Source organism: Stegostoma tigrinum, chromosome 22 (assembly GCF_030684315.1).
Source record: "Stegostoma tigrinum isolate sSteTig4 chromosome 22, sSteTig4.hap1, whole genome shotgun sequence".
Taxonomy (NCBI): Eukaryota; Metazoa; Chordata; class Chondrichthyes; order Orectolobiformes; family Stegostomatidae; genus Stegostoma; species Stegostoma tigrinum.
The window spans coordinates 54,018,089-54,031,800 of record NC_081375.1 but is presented as its reverse complement, the minus strand read 5'-3'; the positions used below and the strand labels follow the sequence as shown (position 1 = coordinate 54,031,800).

Genomic DNA, 13,712 nt, shown 5'->3' with positions numbered 1-13,712 from the left:
TTTTCCCTACTTATTAATCTTTTAATCTCTAATTTTATTAATCTGATACGATCTTGGAACTTTTTACTTAACAACAGGCATCAGGTCCATCCCTTAGAATTTATATTATTTGTTGGAATGAATCTATTCTGTGTTTTCTGGAATATCCCCTTAAATGTTTGCAAAAGCATCTCTATTGACCTACCCCTTAACCTAAATTGTCAGTTCACCTTCATTAGCTGTACTCTACTCTGCAGCTCTACTCACACTGCTTCTGATACTGATATTCTGAATTCAGGTCATGCTAATACCATCTTCAATGAACAAATTCTCTATAGTTCAGTAACTACTGTACCTTTATCATGGGCTCCAAAAGCTGTTTGTGGGCTTGATACCAGTCTCTGGTGCCACACTGTAGCAGAGAAAAAGGAATATTCGTAACAGAATACACAAAACATACAATCCAATTTCACATTTCCTCCACAATCCAATCTCCCATTCACAACACAATCCATCTTCTGAATTGCTACACAATGCAAACTCCCAGATTATACACGATCCAATCACTCATTCACTACACAAACTAACCTTGCAATCATGGCACAAACCAATCTCCCAGTCATAACACAATCCAATCTCACATTCATCATACAATCCGATTCCTGAATCAATATACAGTGCAACCTCCCAGTCATGGCAGTATCCAATCCTCCATTAACTACACAATCAAATCTCTAATTCACTGAAAAAACCAATCTTCCAATCCTACACAATTCAACTCCCAATCACATTACAATTTAATCTCCCATTCCCTGTATAATCAAATCTACCAGCCCAGAAACAATCTAATCTCTCATTCACTATACAAAACAAACTCATACTCATGACAAAATTCAATTTCCCATTCACAACACAATCTAATTGCCTAATCACAATAAATCAATCTTGCAATCACAACATAATCCAATCTCCCAGTCACGTTACAGTCTTGACTCCCAACTACTAAACAAGTTAATCTCTCAGTTAATACACAATCCAGTTTCCCAGTCACAACACAATCCAATCTCACATTCATGATACAATCCAATCCCTGAATCAATATACAGTGCAATCTCCCAGTCATTACACCAACCAATTTCCCATTAGTACACAATTGAATCTCCCATTTATTACACAATCTAGTGTCTGCACAATCCAATCCCACAAATGTTACACAATCTGATCTCCATTTCCTGCACAATCCAAGCCCCCGGCCATGCCACAATCCAATCTTACATTTGTAACAGAATCAAATCTCCCTTCACCACAGCATTCAATTGCCGAGAACATTTTTAAGGATGTAGTCATACATCTATGAGCAGCTTTTAGGATTACTGTGAAGCAAATACTATGTTTGCACTAAACCATGTTACAGTGCCATTACAGAAGCTGCAAACATATCTTTTTGAGGTGAACTGTACCTTAATCGCTTCCACAACTCTGTCATGGAGACCTGGAACTGAAGGGCAGAGTTTCAGGAAAGCCTTCATCTTACAGATCTGTACCAGCACCCTGTTTTTATGAAAGAAGATCAGAGGTATATATCGCATTAACAAGAATATCACGCATTGCAGATGATGGTCAATGCCTATCATTCACCATGGTAGTTGGGACTACATAGCTGTTCTTTCACTGTTACTGGGTCAAAATCCTGGAACTCTATTCCTAATAACTCTTTTCACCACAAGGAATACAGTGTTTGCAGAAAGCAACTCACCAGGACATTAATGATATCAAACACCTAGCGTCATAGTCACAGAACGAGAGCCTTTGGTCCAACCAGTCCATGCTGAGCATAATCCCAAACGAAACTAGTCCCACCTGCCAGCTCCATACTGACACTGCCATTGTTGCACACACTCCAGTTACCATGACCACTATGTTGCTCCACTAACCTCTTGTGCCCTTCCAATCCAACCATCTCCAATCTGATCTTTAATGTAGACACAATCTCCACTTCAGTCATTAGCCTTGAAATAATATGTTTCTCTGTTCTAACTTTTACACTGAATTGTGAATCTATGATAACTCCAAATAAAAAACAAATAGAAACAGGTTGCTTTCAGACACACTGGCCAAGACTTCCCTCATTTTAAACATTCCCATCATAATACCCTGTACAGTAATTCCTCACTTAAAGTTGTGGTTGCATTTCTGAAAGTTGTGACTTAATGCAAAATGACTTTAAGAGAATCATGGGTTCCCATGGATGCAATGCTAAAGCTAGAGCTAGGTTCCTTCAGACATTCCTCACCCAGAAAAAAACAAGTACAATACACGTTGAAACAGTGCACCACAGATGTGCAGCATTATGCATTCTTAGCAGAAATAACTTGCAAATTAAAATATATTACCAAATATAAAAATAATATTATATAATTACTACAACTGCACTGAAAATACATTATCAATACTCAAATGTCATGGTTTGATTTTAATACCTGAGATTTCCATGGGCATGACTGAGCTAAAATAGCTGTTGTGATCACTGACATACTTACATAGAATACACGAAGGTGGCTACATCAGAATGACCAGTTTACCCAAAAGGCATTGAAATTCAGTGAGGTATCAAGACATTTGCATCACTTGTCTCATTCACACATGGATGATAAATACAAATAATTGAGAGGTGAAAGTTACTTACAATTTTCCAGCTTGGAATTAAACAATAATACAAATGCCAGAATCCATTAAAGGAATGGTTTATCAACAGCAGCCTTTGAACAGGAAAGGAGTGAGAAAGCAACATGGGCTGATAACAACTGATTCTTTCACTCCCTCTATCTTTCAACCGCTTTCAAAAAGCAATAATTTGCATACCACTCCCAAGAAAGGAGGACAATGGCTGCGATAGGGGCACAATGGCCAAAATGTTGGGACTCAGCTTTCACTCTAAAAACTTTAAACTGCAGCTGTCTGCTCCTCCCTGTCTGCACAGACATCCCCCCCATCTTTTAATTTTATTACTTGCGTTGTGTGCATGCGTTACATGTTCCATTTTCTTATATTTCTTCGGTTTAAAAGAAGAAAATTTCACTCTCTCTCATTGAAGAAAGTGTTGGAACTGGCTCTCCTGTGTTTTTGGTCTGGGTAACTAGGTTTCATTGAAGTGTGATAGCTGTGTGCTTAAGAAAAAAATAAAGCTATTTGTTGTGACTAATCAAGCGGTATTAAGAAGGGAATCAATCACCTCCTTTCACTTGGTCACAATACAATACAACATACAGTGCCATGTGGCGAGTGTATGTTTACCTTGAGCAGGCTGTATCTAGCGATAAATGTTTGTCTAATAGCTGGGACTACCAACAGTTCCCAGCTTCTGCCATTCGATGGAGCTGAGGACAATTTCATGAGTTCAGGTATGAAGCAAAGGCCAAGACAAGAGCTCCAGGGCTAATTTAAGACTAGAGGGCAGGTGGTAATGCCAAAGGCAGAGACAAAGCCAGGGAGCAATGCCTGAAGGAGAGGCGAAGCCAGAGAATGAAAAACATGAATCGACATTCATGTGGGTGACCTAAAGTGAAGACATACTTGAAATAACTCCACAGAGGCCGGGGGTAACACTTCACCAAGTGACCCTTTATTTACCCGTGGAGCATCCCTGATATTGATCCAGCTCTCACGAACAGGATATCTGACATAAAAGGTGTAGAGCCGGATGAATGCAGCAGGCTAAGCAGCAGGAAGGCTGATGTTTCAGGCCTAAGCCCTTCTTCAGTTGTCTGACACTCCTGTTCTTAACTTTTTTAAAACAAAATGTCTACTCAACCTGTTGAGCGATGTTATTTCATACCTATGGAGCAGGTGGGACTTGAACCTGGGTCTCTTGGTTCAGGGGTAGGGACTCTACCACTGTGCCACAAAAGGATACTTAACACTCCTGTTCTTATCTGTCAGCCAGGGCTCCCTGATATGGACCAGATTAACAGCCTCAATCAGGGAACTCATCTTCCATGGGTCTACTTGGCTAACCTTGTTATGATTATTATAGTTTACTATAATAATACTATACTATAGTTTATGTTACTGTTACAAAAATCCCAATGTTTGAGGTCCTCATTTGCACTTCTGTTCCCTCCTAACTGAAGTTGTGCTGTCCTTTCTCTCTTGGCTCAATATCTTCCTATTGTGTGAGGTTCGAAACTGCCCTGTGGTCTCAATGAGGTTTCCTTTTGGCTTCTTAGTTCTCATATTCTACACCTTCTGATAAAGCTGAGAATTCCATTACCTGTTTTATAGCCTTTCATGTGCAGTGAATCAGTTAGCTACAAATCCCGCTACTCTTCACAATAACACACCTGTTCGGCTCAGAATATAATTACTGCTTTAGTTATTGATGTGGATCTTATCCATAGCCCATATACACTTCACCCTATTGTAGATTTCTAGTCCATTAAGTTTGCTCGCGTTACCTGCATACACAAGGACATGTTATAAATGCTGCCAAGTTCAGTCTCCTGCAGAAATACACAGTGGTCCACATAATTTTGTTTTTAGGACTTCAGAACAGTTGCCTGTGCCCCCAACATGCTCCATTAAACATGGGGAGTCGACACTGTTACAGAGTGTGGGGTTTGGGAATGGTTACTATTACATTGTGAGGTTTGGAAGTAGATGTGCTCACCTGTGAGAGGGGAGTGCAGTGCAGAAGAACATTTGGAAATAGCTAACCTGAGCAGAGATTGCTGGCGTTCCGTAGACTTGTTGTCGAATATTGGAAAGACGTCCCTGTATTTCTGGATAAGAGAAATTCCATAATCCAGGAATGATTTGAAAGACTCAGCTAGCTCATCTTGCTGTTAAAAAATTGGAATTCAGCAATTAATTTACTGGTCACCATAACATTTGTTAAACAACCAGTCAAATGTGCAAATTTCAAAACAGTTCATGATACTCGATTGACTGTAAGCTATCACTTTCAATCATGTTCATGAGGAGATTGTCGAATCTGCACAGTCATTGTAATGCAGGGTACCATGCAAACCAATATTTCAAGAATCAGTGTCAGTAACAACATGACAGCTACACTGCAGGGTTAGGTACAGAGTACAGCTCCCTCTACATTTTCCCCATCAAATACTCCCAGGATAAATAGAGCACACAGTTTGATATAGAGTAAAGCTCTCTCTAATCCTTCAAACTGAAAGTAAAGCTTCCTTAACTCTTTTAAACTGAAAATAATGTTTCATTACTGTTTTAAATTGCAATTAAAGCCATCTTGATACAGTCCATCAAACAATCCCTGGACAGGGAGAGCATGGATCAGATACTGTGTAAAGCACCCTCTACTATTTAAACTGAGACTAAAGCTTCCTCCACACTGTCCCCTCAAACACTCTAAGGTCAGATGCAACACAGCGTTGGACACTCTCTACCGTTTTAAATTGAAAGGAATGCTCCCTCTTGCTCTTTTAAACTGACAGTAAACCTCACTCAACATTATCTCTATCATATACTCCCAGGACAAGGACAGCATGGCAGTTACTACAGAATAAAACTCCCTCTACACTGTCCCCATTAAACCCTTCCAGGATAGAGACAGCTCGGAGTTAGATAGAATATAATTCTCCCTCTACACTGTCCCCATAAAACACTCTCAGCACATGCGCAGGACAGGATTAAACATGGAATAAAACATTCTCTACTCTTTTAAACTGTAATTTGAAACTCATTTCATAATATTCCCATAACACACTCCCAGGACAGAGAAGGCACAGGATTAGGTATAGAATAAAACTTTTTGGAACCCTTAGTATAGCTCCCTCTAATCTTTTCACCTGTAAGTAAAGCTGCCTCTACACCATCCCATAAGACACTCCCAGTACAGGGGCAGCATGGGGCTAGACACAGGGTGAAGCTCTCTCTCGACTGACACCATCAAACACTTACCAGGCAAGCACAGTATTTGGTTAGACACAGAATAAAGCTCCCTTTAAGCTTTTAAGCTGAAAACAAAGCTCTCTATTCCTTTAAACTGAAAGTAAATGTCTCTCAAATCTGCCCCCATCGAACACTACCAGGACAGAGGCAGCACAGGGTTAAATACAGAATAAAGCTGCCTCAGCTCCTTTAAACTGAAAGTAATGCTCTCTCAGCACTATCTCTATCAAACTCACCCAGGACAAGTACAACATGGAGTTAGAACATTGTCACAACCAAGTGAATCATCATCATCATCAAATCCCAACAGCATAGAAACAGGCCATTAGGCCCATGAAATCCACACTACCTCTCTGAAGAACAACCCACCTAAGCTTCCTCCAGTGGGTCTGCCATTTCTCATTTACCAGTGGTCAGGCCCAGCACTCTACACAATCCTGCTATTTGGAAATTATCTATTTTGCATCAATTGTCCTCACTGAATGCTGGACATAGGAGCCTTCGCCTAGGCTCCACCTTGCAGTTTAAATGTCAGCAGCCCTCGTCAGCACATTTCTCCGGACTTGAGTCTTCACAGCCCCCAAGATTCAATGCTACAAGCTTCTCCTGGTTTGGCACAACTGCCCATTGAGAATCCAGAGCTGATTTCACAGAGGTTGATAATACAGCTGGGATCCAGTATCTGGAGTGGATGCAAGTCTCAAGCGAGTGGAGATTGTCCTAAACCAAATATTCTGGGCCTCTATCTGCAACCTCCTCTCCCAATTAGTCCCAACCATCTATTGAAACCTCCCATATCCACAGCTAGAATTTCTGGCTTCACAAATTCCATATTGCAGAAGACTTTCTCGATGAGAATAATACTGAAGATGTAAGTTGCTGTGGCAAATAGTTGGCACAGTTACAACGGGTGTAAAGTCCTTTTTCTTTTCAATAAATACATATATTTTTAATTTAGTGTTGTGCATCTGTTCAATGCTCTGGGCTGAGGGTTTCAGAGTGGTATAGCCTTGAGTCCCTACAATAGGTCAAGGACAGACTGAGAATCTCTATGGACTTGGCTGCATTTGCAGACCCACCTTCCAAGAACCTTGCCTTCCAGTTTGGAGTTTCAATCTGTAACCTCCTAGTTTTCAATCTTGATCTTTAACCTACCCATTCCCTTTCAAGCTGTAATGTCAACAATTTAGACTTCACGTCTGTAACCCCACTTCACACTTCTGGACTATATTCCCCAATTTGCAGTCACAGTGAGTCTTTCCAGTTCACACACACAGACTGTACACCACACACCCTCCTCCCCAATTTACAATGACTGTGGGTCCTCCCAATTCACAATCTCAGATGTACCCTCAATTTACAGACTCTGTGTGTCCCACTAGTTCACACTCTCGAACTGTACCCCTGATTTACAGTTTTTGTGTATTCTCTGGTTCACACGCCCTGACTATACCGTCTGATTTATTGTCTGTGTGTATAACCCCCAGTTCACAGTCTTGATCTGTACCCCCTGATTTACAGTCTCTGAACATCCCTCTTGAAGTACCCACAGCTTGCAGTTCATACGTACGGCCTCTTGCTGCAGTGTGACCTGTGCCAGTCCCCATTGGTACTCAATGCTGGTGAGATGTTGGAGCAGGGAGATGAAGCTGACTTCCACATAGCGGTACAGTTTGCTATAGGCCAACCACTTCCTGTAATAAACAAATCAGTACAGTAGGGTCAGAGTACAAAAGGATATAAGAGGTCATAATGGAGGCCTGATAGAAGGAAGTTTAGATTGCATTGGAGTCACACTAGATAAACTAGGATAAATGCCCCCTCTGTACGATATAGAAGAAAGACATGTATTTAAATAGTACTTTTGTGACCTCTGGAAATCCCATAACTCTTCATTACCAATGAAGTGCTTGTTGAAATGCAGTCACAGCAAGCTCTTTCAGTCAGCAGTAGATTATGTTTCACTGGTTTAAAGTTGTAATGTGTTTTTAATGTTTTACTCTGTCTTAGTAATGTTAATTGTAGAGTGGGTTTTGAGTCAGAATGCTGGAAGCACTCTCTGTTCTTTCAGTAGATGTTTTTGAGAGGGCCCTCAGCCAAAGTTTGATCCAAGAGAACTTTGTGTTCCATGGTCAACATACTAGTGCAATTTTCAGAGAAATTCTGCACAGACTTCGTATATTTTGTTTGGAATATAAGCTTAAAAATAGAAGTTTAGATACTGCTGTATTACACAGGACAAACTGGTTGCTTTTTCAACTCAATGGCCAAAAATGGAACCATGCGATGTTTGTGTGTTGGTTATACAAGGTCATATATTTTAGAGAATCAGAATTTGATATCTCTGTGAGATAAGCAGGGCCACCAGGTGCCTTTGGATTGACAATCTGCCAAATAACAGCTTTTGAATTGTTAAATTGTAGTTTGTCATAGACATGAGGAAACAGTTGTATTCAGGTTGCCAGGTAACATGCAAGCTTAAAGCTGGTGTCTCTCCCTCTCTCTCTTTTTCTCTGATTCATCTTTGGTGGGTGAAAAGAAACAGCATTTGAAGACATCTGAAAAGAAGAACACCTAACTCCAGCCAAGACCCAAGTCTAACTGATCAAATACGAAACTGAGGATCTTCTATAGTCAACAACATTAGAACAGTGAAAAATATCCCTTAATTTCACCCTTGTGATTGAACTCATAATCCACAGAATTTGTTTCTTTTCACCTATGTTTTCCAAACATGATATTTCTGCAGCTCTGTTTGTCCTGTCCATCCTATTTGTGAATGGATATGTCTGGTTTTGGGTCAAAAGGGGATTATAGTGTAAATGTGTATGATAGTAGGTAATGATCTATTTTGTCACTTGTTAAGGGATGGGTTTGCATATTTTAAGAAGCTTTTGTGTTCCTTTAATGAAACTTGGATTAAGTCAGTAATCAAAGACAGACAAATTAACCAACCGTTCTAGTGACTTAACAGATCATTTATACATTTGTGAAGCCTTGTAGAATAGTGGAGTTTGATTCCAGCATATTTTTCCCATCAAGGTTGTGACAATTTTCATGATATTATCAGCCTGTCACCTGAGGGTATAAATGTCTTATACACCATCTTACCTTGGATCACTTTGATCATGACCCCTGATTTGAAGCATGTCCCTTTGTTTTAACCTAGTAGCCTGATATTAGCCTGGATACTTAATGTTACGGAATAGGATATTGGTACATAATGGTTTGGTCGTGGTAAATATATGTTAGATTCTTCAATACCATGGTATCCACACCCAGTTTCTGACATTACAGGAGATGACATAAGCATTTCCACATCAGGTAAAGTACTTTGCCCAGGGAAAACTCATACCAACACTTACTTATCTGTGGTATTTCTAAATAATGATTATTTATCATCTGCATTTGGTGTAGCTCTGGATTATAAGCGAAGCTCCATGTTTGATCCTTAGTCTTTCCTCATTCATTCAAGGTTCCTGCTTCTGATTCTGTTCAGAGGCAGGACAACAACTCCCCCATTTCCCCTCTGCCCCAAATAGCCGCCAGGTGAAGTCAGCGACAAGGTGAGTTATCAGGCCCTCTTTCTAGCCTCGCCTGTGAAGAAAGACCAATTGAGCAAGATACTCAGGGTCACCCAGAGACCTATTCCTCAGTGAAGGAACGGATGGAAACTATGAAACAGACAGGTTGTTCTGCAAGTGGTGGCAATGTTTCCACTGAGACAGAACCTGCTCCTATCTCCATCTGTTCTGCAGCAACCACAATCGGATACTCACGCCAGATCTTGGTGGAAGGGTGAGAGGTCATTCTGTGTGGCATGAAGTGACAAGATGGTGGTGGCTGGTTTGCTAAGCTCCATTTCCCCTTGGATAGCCTCAGCCTGTAAAAGAAATGGTGAACAGTCACATTAAGCCACTTGCTGAGGGATATTCAATTCTTCAGAATGGAAATGAATTTTATTTAATGTATTTCATTTCTATACTCCCAACAGGAATCCCTTTCTAATTTGGCCTCTAGTATTGACACTGAGTAGCCCCAGGTAGCCTTCCAATGAGAACAGCAATTGACCCAATCTGGCCTTCATCTCTTACCCTCAGGACAGAACCACCACAATTCTGAGGCAGGATGAAGACTTACATTTCCCCACACCAGCCCTGAATGTGTAAACTGGGTGTTGTTGCCCCTTCTACCTAGTTTATTGCTCCAGATCTGTACCCATTAGCAGTGTGACATTCTCCTCCGGAAGAGGGTATGGGTATGGGGTCAGGGTATTTGTGTAAATGTGTAAGGATAAGCTGGGCTAGGCATGGAGAGAATATTCAGGTATATCTGTGAAGATTAATAGTGTGTTGATGTATCTTTACACAGAGTGACAGATCTTCATCTACACAACCTGAATTAAAACCATAATTGTTCACACTGGCAAAAGCATCAAATCTAATCTGAAAATCAGCAAATGGGAAAAAATGAGGCAGGAATTCTGTTTATGATGTGAATCACTCTCTGGCAGGCAGATATTTCCATTTTGTGTACCATTGTTAATATCCTGCCGGTGAGTTTAGACTCCTTGGGATAATCTTTGAATGAATTTAAGGGTTGGAATGGGCTAGAGACTGAGTAGTTGGAAAATTGGGAGGAAAGGTGGAAAGAGGATTTGGGGATGGACTCCCCATTGGCTTCCCACTAACATGACATTCTGGCAATTCCAGGAATAGGAAAGGAAGTCCCCTACCCATCCAGAAGGCAACTGTACCTGAAGGCTTGTTCTGTTCAATGCTGGCTTTTTACCAGAGTGGACAGATTCCACATTGTGGGGAGACTGCCTTGAGAACCCTGGCAGCTTCCCTGCAAACTTGAGGTGGGGAGGGGGGCTCATATTCAAACATTATGTGGTCTGAACAGAGCTCCCAGGTAGCACACCTGGGAACGTTCTCAACCCCACCCTAACCACCACCCAAATTATCACCGTGACCTTGCTGAGTGGCCACAGAAACACCTGCCTCCACTTTCCATGCTACCTGTTCTGGCTGGGTGTAGTCCCAGTAGTGACCACCCCAGGTGGGGGTGTTGCTGAATATAAAGCGCTGTTGGTCTTCTGATAAATTGACAGGTCTTGCTAGTCAGATTTCATCACATAAAGCAATGTGTGCCCGATAGCAGCTCATTAACTGCAAGTTTGGGATAAAGACTGTTTAGGGTTTCTCAGGAGGATTACCCAGGTTTTTCAGTTCTTTGTTATAGCTGGCCCGAAAAAGAATCCAGCCCCTTTTAGGTGTTTAATGGGGTAAAAATCACCAGGTTCATAGGGTAACGTCTCATGCACCAGCAGCACCAGATAGATGCCCAATGTCAGGTGATCATGTAAAATAGTTCAAGGCAGTTGCCTGATAAATGTGTCAATCCATTAAGTAATTGATCCAACATCTTTTCATATCAGTGGTCTGCATTTTACCATGCAGTTAGCTGTGCCAAGTCTGTCCCATTCAGCTTTTTGTTTTGGTTCTTTGTGCTACATATCACAAATCTTCCGTGTGACTGGATTCTTCCATTGTCCACTTACCTCATCACATCAGGAATGGGAAATGTTGCATGTTTGGGGAAGGGAATATGACTGTAGTGAAATCAATGAGGAAATTAATTCAAGGAATGTCACACGTAAGACAGGATTAATGAATGGAAATCTCACAGGGTTAAAGTTCTGACTTAACTCAATGCCCATTTATTGCTCATTCTGACCAAGAGGCCTGAGCTTAAATCACAAAAACCCAACCCAGAAGGGACCAGAAATTCAACTCTCTGATACGACAAACTGAATTCCCCTGTTCTGTTTCTACCTCATCATATACACTTCTACCTTCCTGTTAACATCCTGTTACCCAATCACAGACCTTCTAATAATCCAATCACAATGTCTTTATAATAACTTCCCATCATCCTGTACTGTTCCAGATTCCACAACTCTCTCTGCACACACCATTATAGTACACACAAACTAATGTTATACAGTTATATGTTAAGCCACATAACACATATCACTGAAACTTGGGTTCTTATTGAGAGAGATATCTGTGGGTTTATTAACAACTAACTATGTAGACAAATATGCCTTACATATATAGTCTGGGTTTTGTGCTTACTTACGTTTCTAATACGTGACATATTTTGTTGATTGACTGACTGACTCACTGGTTAGCTGACTGCTCACCAGCTGCAAATAGACTAGCTGACTGTACAGACAATAAGATGGAGATCTTTTATACAACAGCATATGTCATGATGTTATCTAGCTGCCTTAAAAGTTTCATGCCTTTCTGAGATAACAAGGGGTAGAGCTGGATGAACACAGCAGGCCAAGCAGCATCAGAGGAGCGGGAAAGCTGATGTTTTGGGCCTAGACCCTTCTTCAGGGTCTAGGCCCAAAACGTCAGCTTTCCCGCTCCTCTGATGCTGCTTGGCCTGCTGTGTTCATCCAGCTCTACACCTTGTTATCTCAGATTCTCCAGTATCTGCAGTTCCTATGATGCCTTTCTGAGAACTGTGCAATTATACAACACCAGCTGCTAAGCCAAATCCACAATGAACCTCGGACTCCGCTCTCTCTCCGAAATTGCCCTCATGCTTTTTCCTATTTGCACCACTGCTAGCCATGTGCATTTCACCCACCATCCCAAATGTCTGTACCTGCTTCTGCAGCCTATCATACTGTACAAACTGTTGCAGCAGATTGCGATGGATTCGAAACACTGGCTCTTGCTTGCTCAGTGAGGTGTCCCTCTGTGAACAGAAATGTAGTGTGTAAATCCTTCTGTTAGATACTAGAGTAAATTACATATACAGAGTATATCAGCCTCCACTACATTCAGTTCACTAAAACACAGAGGATGAGAGCACCTTGTAGTATTATGCTTAATTCCTCCTTTTACTCAATAACACACCATGTTTGTATCTAGCATGGTCTATAGCATCTGTACCTCTTCATGAATAAGTTTCAGCTGGAGATGACACTTCCCACGATCAGGATATGTCTCAGTACAAGGTCCCAGAGAATACCATTTATCTTCAGGAGTATAGGGCAGATCCTGCAAAATACAAGTGTAAAATGTGAGAAAACAAATCAAAACAAATGCATCATATGTTGAATCTGTGATTTTTCACACACATCTGCACATTCTATCGGTTCTAGTGTTTGGACTGGGAGACTCAATCCTCAAAAAAAACAGCACCAATAAACAGACTATCAGATTAATTTATACTCGGCCAATGGAACAAGATATTTGAATATATTTCAAGAAGGACTTAGAAAGGTTCTTACTAACAAATGAGATGCGATACTGTGGATCAAGTGGTCAAATAGAGTGAAAGTCTCTTGTCTGAAAATGTTACTATCAAAGTAATGCCCATTAGAATCATAGATAATGGGAACTGCAGATGCTGGAGATTCCAAGATAATAAAATGTGAGGCTGGATGAACACAGCAGGCCAAGCAGCATCTCAGGTGCTCCTGAGATGCTGCTTGGCCCATTAGAATCATCTTTCCTTCAATATTTCATTGGATTTAAAGCACTTTAAGTTTTCTAGTGGTCGTGAAAAGTGCAATATAAATGCAACTTCTATTTTAGAAAACACTAATTTGTGTAATGCTCTGTTGAAAGGCTGGACTCTGTGCATAGATCAGAAGCTTCTGGGGTTTTGTTACCAGGCTGTGCCACTAGGGCTTCCTGAACCAGTCTGTTTGGATCTGGTAGGTCTGATCCAGCATGTAGTAGGAGAGGCAGTCAGGTCAGGCATCAGCCTCCTGGTGTGTCAGT

General features: G+C 41.0%; 1 protein-coding gene across 3 annotated transcripts in view; it reads right to left on the bottom strand.

Moving 5' to 3' along the window:
- The window catches only part of unc13d (unc-13 homolog D (C. elegans)), a 149,474-nt gene that overhangs the window by 71,895 nt on the left and 63,867 nt on the right, over positions 1-13,712 (bottom strand). For all 3 annotated transcript variants that reach the window (XR_009447091.1, XM_059653844.1, XM_059653845.1), the window contains exons 10-16: positions 12,876-12,983; positions 12,586-12,678; positions 9,681-9,784; positions 7,472-7,595; positions 4,693-4,817; positions 1,440-1,530; positions 335-391 (exon numbers count right to left, since the gene is read on the bottom strand). Coding sequence is in view for 2 of the 3 variants with exons in the window: in XM_059653844.1 (XP_059509827.1) it covers positions 335-391; positions 1,440-1,530; positions 4,693-4,817; positions 7,472-7,595; positions 9,681-9,784; positions 12,586-12,678; positions 12,876-12,983 (702 nt within the window). In the remaining variant the exon portion in view is untranslated. The remainder of the gene's footprint in view (positions 1-334; positions 392-1,439; positions 1,531-4,692; positions 4,818-7,471; positions 7,596-9,680; positions 9,785-12,585; positions 12,679-12,875; positions 12,984-13,712) is intronic.